Raw genomic sequence first — 9,935 nt, forward strand, 5'->3', positions numbered from 1 at the left:
TTTCTGTCCTGAAGCCAATTTTTGATCCAAGCTGACACTGACCCTCCTATTCCCTGAGCTTCAATTATGTTAACCAGCCTTTTATGTGGTACTTTGTCTCTTAAAATAGACACCATCCACGGCATTCCCCTCATCAACCTTTTCTATCACTTCATCAAAAACATTTAATTAGATTAGTCAAACACAATCTGTCTTTTACAAATCCATAATTAATTAACTCAAACATCGGCAAGTGCCAGTTAATTCTTTCCTTGATGATTGTTTCTAAAACCTTACCCACCACTGATATTACACTGATCGGCCTGTAGTTACTAGGAATGTTGTTACACCCTTTCTTGAACAAGGGTGTCACATTTGCTGCTCTCCAATCTGCTGGTACCTCCCCCATATTGGGAAGATTGGAAGATAATGTCGCTATGTAGATAGTCCAACCAGGGATGGGGCCATACTGGACCTGGTATTGGGGAATGAGCCCGGCCAGGTGGTCAAAGTTTCAGTAGGGGAGCATTTCGGGAACAGCGACCATAATTCCATAAGTTTTAAGGTGCTTGTGGATAAGGATAAGAGTAGTCCTCGGGTGAAGGTGCTAAATTGGGGGAAGGCTAATTATAACAATATTCGGCAGGAACTGAAGAATTTAGATTGGGGCGGCTGTTTGAGGATAAATCAACATCTGACATGTGGGAGTCTTTCAAACGTCAGTTGATTAGAATCCAGGACCGGCATGTTCCTGTGAGGAAGAAGGATAAGTTTGGCAAGTTTCGGGAACCTTAGATAACGCGGGATATTGTGAGCCTAGTCAAAAAGAAAAAGGAAGCACTCATAAGGGCTGGAAGGCTAGGAACAGACGAATCCCTTGAATATAAAGACAGCAGGAAGGAACTTAAGCAAGGAGTCAGGAGGGCTAAAAGAGGTCATGAAAAGTCATTGGCAAACAGGATTAAGAAAAATCCCATGGCTTTTTATGCATAAATAAAGAGCAAGAGGGTAAATAGGGAAAGGGATGGCCCACTCAAGGACAGAGAAGGGAATCTATGTGTGGAGCCAGAGGAAATGGGCAAAGTACTAAATGAGTACTTTGCATCAGTATTCACCAAAGAGAAGGACTTGGTGGATGATGAGTCTAGGGAAGGGAGTGTAGATAGTCTCAGTCATCTCATTATCAAAAAGAAGGAGGTGTTGGGTGTCTTGCAAAGCATTAAGGTAGATAAGTCCCCAGGACCTGATGGAATCTACCCCAGAATACTGAGGGAGGCAAGGGAAGAAATTGCTGGGGCCTTGACAGAAATCTTTGCATCCTCATTGGCTACAGGTGAGGTTCCAGAGGACTGGAGAATAGCCAATGTTGTTCCTTTGTTTAAGAAGGGTAGCAAGGATAATCCAGGAAATTATAGGCCGGTGAGCCTTACATCAGTGGTAGGGAAATTATTAGAGAGGATTCTTCGGGATAGGATTTACTCCCATTTGGAAACAAACGAACTTATTAGCGAGAGGCAGCATGGTTTTGTGAAGGGGAGGTCGTGTCTCACTAATTTGATTGAGTTTTTTGAGGAAGTGATGAAGATGATTGATGAAGGAAGGGCAGTGGATGTTATCTATATGGACTTCAGTAAAGCCTTTGACAAGGTCCCTCATGGCAGACTGGTTCAAAAGGTGAAGTCACACGGGATCAGAGGTGTGCTGGCAAGATGGATACAGAATTGGCTCAGTCATAGAAGACAGAGGGTAGCAGTGGAAGGGTGCTTTTCTGAATTGAGGGATGTGACTTAGTGGTGATCCGCAGGGATCAGTGCTGGGACCTTTGCTGTTTGTAGTATATATAAATGATTTGGAGGAAAATGTAGCTGGTCTGATTAGTAAGTTTGCGGACGACACAAAGGTTGGTGGAGTTGCGGATAGTGATGAGGATTGTCAGAGGATACAGCAGGATATAGATCGGTTGGAGACTTGGGCGGAGAAATGGCAGATGGAGTTTAATCCGGACAAATGTGAGGTAATGCATTTTGGAAAGTCTAATGCAGGTGGGAAGTATACAGTAAATGGCAGAACCCTTAGGAGTATTGACAGGCAAAGAGATCTGGGCGTACAGGTCCACAGGTCACTGAAAGTGGCAACACAGGTGGATAAGGTAGTCAAGAAGGCATACGGCATGCTTGCCTTCATCGGTCGGGGCATAGAGTATAAAAATTGGCAAGTCATGCTGCAGCTGTACAGAACTTTAGTTCGGCCACACTTAGAATATTGCGTGCAATTCTGGTCACCACACTACCAGAAGGGCGTGGAGGCTTTGGAGAGGGTACAGAAGAGGTTTACCAGGATGTTGCCTGGTTTGGAGGGCATTAGCTATGAGGAGAGGTTGGATAAACTCAGATTGTTTTCACTGGAACGACGGAGGTGGAGGGGCGACATGATAGAGGTTTACAAAGTTATGAGCGGCATGGACAGAGTGGATAGTCAGAAGCTTTTTACTAGGGTGGAACAGTCAGTTACTAGGGGACATAGGTTTAAGGTGAGAGGGGCAAAGTTTAGAGAGGATGTGCGAGGCAAGTTCTTTACACAGAGGGTGGTGAGTGCCTGGAACTTGCTGCAGGGGGAGGTGGTAGAAGCAGGTACTATAGCGACGTTTAAGAGACATCTTGACAAATACATGAATAGAATGGGAATAGAGGGATACGGTCCCCGGAAGTGCAGAAGGTTTTAGTTTAGGCAGGCATCAAGATCGGTGCAGGCTTGCAGGGCCCAATGGCCTGTTCCTGTGCTGTACTGTTCTTTGTTCTTTATAATGGCAAGCACTTCCGCTTTCTCCACCCCCATTTCCCTTCGCAACCTGGGACTCGGCTTCTAAGCATAGCCAGCAATAGAGTTATCTGCCCATCGAGTCCATAGGAAAGCAACGTTAATGGTGTACATCCCCGGAATTGACTTGAGGAACACTGGAGTCCCATAATATAAATTAAAACACCAACATAAGGGGGGCATTACTCCCGGCCACGCTGCAGCCAGAAAGGTCTGAACTAAAGTATTGAAACTCTTCACAGTGTGAAACCATATTTAAGTAGCATGAGCAGGACAGCCTGGGGGCTTCGTAAACTAATGTTGAAGCACTTTAACATTCGGAAGTGAACTCGCACTGTTACCATTTGAACTGGAACGACCATCAGATACAGCGGACGAATCAGAGGTTTGAAGTTCGTTAAACTTGAATAGAACTTTAATCAAAGTCTTTGAATTTCAAAGCGCTTAAAATATGCCGATTCCAAAGTAGACAAGCTTATTCCATTCAAATTTTCACCAACGACATAACATTGTACTCAAGATTCAGCATGAAATAACTCGAGGTGGCGGCGATATAACACTTGATATTGATTTGGTTTTTAATCGTTTTTCGGCTAATTTATATTTGAATAACAATTTGCTATGGAAAAGTAGAGGACAGCGTGTTTCTCCCTCTTAGTGGGTTCGAAAGTATGAGGCAAAACTCAAACCTGTCATCCGTTACCTTTTTCTTGCAAGATATTCAGGGGAACAGAGACAAAGTGAGGATAAGAAGCAAGTCAAATAACACCCTCAAGTTGCTGAAATCAATTCTCTTAAGTCGTCCTGAAAAGCACTTTACACCAAAATATCGGTTTCATTGGAAGTGTTCTATGTTTTACATTCAGGTCTTCTTTGCAATGACCGTTTCCCTGCTATTTTGTCATCTACAAGCCTCGATCATAATGTGAAATCCGTCATAATACATTTTTAATTACCACTTTTGAACTTTTACCCCACTCCTTCCGCCCCACCATGATAAACATGCCATGAAAATTGCAATTTTTTCTAAATATCTCAGGAATATTTTTGTCACGTTTCCAAAGGGATAACGCACTTGAATAAAAAATGTATGCAGCTTTATGGATACTTTGCTGAAATATCCTGAAAGTCACCTCTCTTTAAGGCCCCTCAACGGACCGTCAATTAGTTTATGACCATCTAATCATCAGAAATCAAAGAAAACCTCTAAAATTCAGACAAGCCCTTGGCATAACTTACTTTGCTGTCAACCTATTCTTGTCAACGTAAAGACGATCTTGGCATTTTGATAGGTGCAATGGGAGTAAACAGTGATCATAATAAAGTGACTCAAGAAACGACTAACAAATATATTTGTCAACATTTATTAAACATTAAAATCTAAAGCATTGTTCACAAAAATGGCTCTGGAGCAGCCGCAGCAACGTTCCATCAATAAATACGCAATGTTTCATCTTGAGTTTTTCCAAAATCCTTTAAAAGTTGTCAGGTCAGCGACCAGCCCCTTCCTACTCACTGGCCTCCTCCTTAGAGTTACAGCTTTTGTCCTCCTGATTTTAACATGAGCATCAAAATGTTTGGGATCTGTGAAAGAGCCCTTGACCGGGCTGCAGAGTACAAAAAGTCATGCAATTCACGCACCTGTAAGATGCAATTCGCAAAGTTTGCGCATTTTAAAACAAATGTGTATCTTCTTTGGCTTCCTTATCTCGAGAGACAATGGATAAGCGCCTGGAGGTGGTCAGTGGTTTGTGAAGCAGCGCCTGGAGTGGCTATAAAGGCCAATTCTAGAGTGACAGGCTCTTCCACAGGTGCTGCAGAGAAATTTGTTTGTCGGGGCTGTTACACAGTTGGCTCTCCCCTTGCGCCTGTGTCTTTTTTCCTGCCAACTACTAAGTCTCTTCGACTCGCCACACTTTAGCCCTGTCTTTATGGCTGCCCGCCAGCTCTGGCGAACGCTGGCAACTGACTCCCACGACTTGTGATCAATGTCACAGGATTTCATGTCGCGTTTGCAGACGTCTTTAAAGCGGAGACATGGACGGCCGATGGATCTGATACCAGTGGCGAGCTCGCTGTACAATGTGTCTTTGGGGATCCTGCCATCTTCCATGCGGCTCACATGGCCAAGCCATCTCAAGCGCCGCTGACTCAGTCGTGTGTACAAGCTGGGGATGTTGGCCGCCTCGAGGACTTCTGTGTTGGAGATACGGTCCTGCCACCTGATGCCAAGTATTCTCCGGAGGCAGCGAAGATGGAATGAATTGAGACGTCGCTCTTGGCTGACATACGTTGTCCAGGCCTCGCTGCCATTGAGCAAGGTACTGAGGACACAGGCCTGATACACTCGGACTTTTGTGTTACGTGTCAGTGCGCCATTTTCCCACACTCTCCTGACCAGTCTGGACATAGCAGTGGAAGCCTTTCCCATGCGCTTGTTGATTTCTGCATCTAGCGACAGGCTACTGGTGATAGTTGAGCCTAGGTAGGTGAACTCTTGAACCACTTCCAGAGCGTGGTCGCCAATATTGATGGATGGAGCATTTCTGACGTCCTGCCCCATGATGTTCGTTTTCTTGAGGCTGATGGTTAGGCCAAATTCATTGCTTGCAGCCGCAAACCTGTCGATGAGACTCTGCAGGCACTCTTCAGTGTGAGATGTTAAAGCAGCATCGTCAGCAAAGAGCAGTTCCCTGATGAGGACTTTGGACTTAGCTCTTAGACGGGCAAGGTTGAACAAGATGCCCCCTGATCTTGTGTGGAGGAAATTTCCTTCTTCAGAGGACTTGAACGCATGTGAGAGCAGCAGGGAGAAGAAAATCCCAAAAAGTGTGGGTGCGAGAACACAGCCCGGTTTCACGCCACTCAGGATAGGAAAGGGCAATGTGCATCATCCTTCATTAAATCAAATGAGTGATCAGAACCTTTCAGAAGTTCTTTCAGTGTAACCGTAGATGATAACAGTTTCGGCAGAACTCCATTGGCTGCAAAGCGCTTTGACAAGTCCTGCAAGTCTTTCTTTCAATGAAATGTGTAAAGTCTTTTTGTTGGAGTTTGAAGTCCTTGTTCATCTCTATCTGGAACTTGAGAGGATCTTCATAGATTTCCTGCCTATGCGGAACAGCTGCATGAGTTTCATTCTTTTCCTGAGTTTGAGTGAGACCAGAGCTCGGGTAATCTCCTCACTGTCTTGGTTTGTGGAGATGATCCGCGCTCTCTCCTCTGCTTTCTTGTCTCCAGATCGCTCGAATAGGCGCTGGAGCGCCGACTGGTTGACAGTCTCGAAGATGTTGGACGCCGCTCTCTTGCGAAGGTCAGTGTCGAAGCGCTGCCCATAGACCAAAGGGCTGACTCGGTGCGAATAGGACTCGGTCTCCAGGGTTGTGGCCATGATGCTGTTAAATCTAGATCTCCTCCGCTTCTTTCCAACGACTGCAAGAACTGCAAGTTCTGTGCTAATTCTAATGCTCAGCCTGTCAGATCTTGATATTTATAGGCGATCCGAGACACAAGGAGGGACCCCAGAGGAGTCTGGAGGAATGACCTCAACACAGTCCTGGCGCCCTGAAATCTCCACCCTCGCAAATAGACGTCCAGCAGCTAAATTTAAAACCGCTCAGACTTGCATTGGAGATTATTTTTTGACAAAAGTCGGAGTTTGTTTTCACAGCGCAGATATTTTCAGCAAGTTTTTTTATTTAAATGTACACTGTTTTACTTATAAAGAATATTTTCAGAATTAACATTTCTTTTAGAGGTGAGAGTCGAAAGAAGTTTCAGAAGCAGACCTCGCGGATAATTAAACCCCAGTGAACAAGCCTCTAACTCCATTAACGAAGTAATGATAGGTCTGCACAAGTCCATTGCCGTGGCTTTACCAGCAAGCGGGTATAAAACAATGTCAGCCTGCTCCTCTCAGGCTCTGTGTTTGCCTCCCTCTTTTATTGCTTGCTGCCTCTGCATGGCTCTCACATTGAGAGTCATTTCTGTGTATGGCTGGCTAAAATTCCCCCTTCTCAATCTTTTCTGTACGTTTCTCCTTCGATTTGAAACGCCTTGTCCAGTACTGGAAATGGGAAGAATGCAAGCATGATTATTTTTCTAAATATGAAACCCAGTAGTTATGTCATGGTCTTGCTTAGTCATGGTGCAGCAACTGGAGCTTAAACTAATGTTTACAACAGCCTAAATGTGACAGATGTTTCGCCATCACAGCAATGCAGCAGATTTATTGAAGCAATATACTACATATCTGACACAAGTTCAAAAAAATACTGCATTTATTACTGCTATTTAGTGCCACAGATATATTTGTAACTGTATTTATCTACCACATTAGAAACTTGGTTAAAATGCAAGAACCTCAATGTATTTGCATGATCATAAAAGGTTTATTTGCTGTTTGCCTTCACACAATGAATTTCTTATTCTCCATGAAGATGTATTTACTGTAGCATCCCAGTATTGAATATTAAATAACCAATGCTATGAACCCTGGTTGCTCCTCACTGTGCAGCCCTGATTGACTATGTTGCAATGTCCAAGGTCAACATCAAAGGAGCTCATAAAGATTCCCTGTGGCCACAATGCAAACATAAGTCTCCCTCAGCAACACAAAGCATTCCAGATATATTTAAAATGAAAACCTTGAGGTTTGAAGTGCTGAAAAAAGTGCATCATTTTCATTTCGATTTTTTGCTTACTGCTCATAGTACAATGTTTTACCGTATAATTTTTTTCTGCCTTGTTTTCATGTGATGTGGTTTATCACTGTCTGCTGTGGATGTAATAGTTTCACAGATAAGGGATGGAATCTGCAAGTTCATTGTACAATCGGAACCGTTCTCACACATAAAACATGCCTGTTTCTCGAGCACACAATTGACAAGAAGCTAATTTGCCCTTTCTCTCTTCTTGTCACAGTAGTTTCAAAACATAATTCACAATCTACCACTGTATTAACAACCTTTTTAACATTTATAAATGTTAACAGGCTTATTTTCATTCCCATTAATAAAATTATGAACTCACAAATTCAACATTTCAAAAATGCATGAGTTTGTAATTTTGTTAGCAGGTTTTAAGTGGTGATGAAAAGGATTGGAGAATGAAGATACTCGAAATGGATTTCAATGGACCTTTTTTCATCTATGACATTTGTTTTTTTTATTCATTCACATGATTGGCATTTATTGCCCATCCCAAATTGTCCTTAAGAAGGTGGTGCTGAGTTGTTCTCTTGAATACAACTGAGTGGCTTCCTAGGCCATTTGGGGAGCAGTTCAGAGTCAACAACATTGCTGTGGGTCTGCAGCCACATGTAGGCCAGACTGGGTAAGGATGGCAGATTTCCCTTCCTAAAGGGCATTACTGAACCAGATGGATTTTTACAACAATCTAGCAGTTTCATGGTCACCATTAATAATACTAACTTTTTAATTCCAGGTTTATTGAATTAATTGATTTTAAATTCTCCAACTGCCATCGTGGGGTTTGAACTAATGTACTAAGGTGTCTGGGTTACTAGTCCAGTAACATAGCCTCTATGCTACTTTATACCAATGTACCTCTTTTTGTAATCTTCTTGTATTCTTTAAAAAGGCATCCTTTTATCTGTAACAGTCAAATGAAAAGAATAATTTAAATTTGTTTCAAAGAGTGGCATATAAAGAAGAAATTAGTGCTACTTTTATGCTGAATTAAAGAGCACAGCATCAGTTCAACTTTCACAAAAAGAGGAGGCTCATATGGAGCATCAACTCTGCCAGAGACCACTTGAGGCGAATGGCCTGTTTTTGTGCTGTATACATGATGTAACAATGCAAGCAAGGATTCCTGTTGCCACGCCAGGCCATATAATTGCGAACTTGGAGAACACAGAGCTGCATACATGAACAATCAAACAAATGCAATGAGCACTGTTCACCTGCAAGTTTTTAAATGATTGAAAACAGCTGATCTTGTACTTGTTAAAATAAGAATGGTGGCAAAGTGGACCAACGGCATTTGTTTTTAATTTTAGAAGCTTAGCTCTATTGGCAAGGCTTCACATCAGTTGCCAATGCCCATAACCACCTTTCCCAGGGAAGCTTCTGTACAGTGCACTTAACTGTATTTGCCTAGTTTCTATTTGATTTTTGGTGCTGTGCTGTTCACTAATCTCTACTGGAAAGTGTACATGTGTGGACACCAGGTGAGGATTGATGTGGCTGCTATACCCCTTCATGAATGAAGAGCCTTCCAATACTCAGTGCCTAGACTCATTTAAAAATTACCCACTTCTGCAAGGTATCAGTGGGCTGTTGGCATCTGTGCAACTATATACCATCACAGGACAGTATTTTATTAGGAGAAAATTGGGGATAAAAAACAGCATTAGTCATAGTATCTGTTTCCATGAATGAGGCGAATCAGTAAATAGGACTGATAATGCTGTCCCTTACCCCTCTGTGAAATCTCTTTAAATTACTTATTGATGGCCAGTGGATGAATACATCATATTTTTACATGATATTAATCATCACCACAGCCTATGCTGAAGGAAAGTGCCACCTAGTAACAAAATGCAGGTGGTCGAGGTTACTCAACACTTTTCCATGAAGTATGATATTCATTCTGCTGGCAAGCCACAGTCTCAGGCTGCATGGGAGTAATAAAAACATTCCAATGTTTAAACAAAAATCAGTTTATCATACTTCCTGTATTTCTCAGGATGACTGTCCATTTAGTTTGGTTAAAAAGTTGAGATAAATACCGTGGAGGACATCACAAAGCCAACTGCGTTATTAACTGAGAATACAGAAATTATTTCCACAATTAACCAGCCCACGTATGTGTGCTGAAGAAACCTAGTACATTATGGGTGGGCAGAATTGAGAGCCAGTCATTAGCTGCATAATTGGAGGCCAACTGAATAATTCTGAACAGTGCAGTTAATTCCTTTCAGAAGTGAATTGAATCTAAATCTGGGCCATCTTACATTCTGTTCAAATTAACTTTTTTAATGTTAACAAATCGTATACACTATTTTGTACTTTTTGACATTATAACGATACACATTTTTAATATTTCCATTGTTCAGAGATCTGCAAGTGGGATAAGTCCAACAGTCATGAAAATGAAATGCCTCCATTTGCTAA

At 42.4% G+C, this 9,935-nt stretch overlaps 1 protein-coding gene across 1 annotated transcript; it reads right to left on the bottom strand.

The window, feature by feature from the left end:
* Positions 1–4,146: 4,146 nt before the first annotated feature.
* tcima (transcriptional and immune response regulator a) lies at positions 4,147–6,244 on the bottom strand. Its single transcript, XM_068023426.1, has one exon. It carries the CDS (start codon positions 6,185–6,187, stop codon positions 5,870–5,872), a length of 318 nt encoding a protein of 105 aa, XP_067879527.1. The 5' UTR covers positions 6,188–6,244; the 3' UTR covers positions 4,147–5,869.
* Positions 6,245–9,935: the final 3,691 nt, after the last annotated feature.

Source organism: Heterodontus francisci, chromosome 47, assembly GCF_036365525.1.
Source record: "Heterodontus francisci isolate sHetFra1 chromosome 47, sHetFra1.hap1, whole genome shotgun sequence".
Classification (NCBI taxonomy): domain Eukaryota; kingdom Metazoa; phylum Chordata; class Chondrichthyes; order Heterodontiformes; family Heterodontidae; genus Heterodontus; species Heterodontus francisci.

Bases quoted from the DNA above. Each gene is read 5' to 3' on its own strand.
- tcima (XM_068023426.1), bottom strand. From the start codon at position 6,187: ATGGCCACAACCCTGGAGACCGAGTCCTATTCGCACCGAGTCAGCCCT.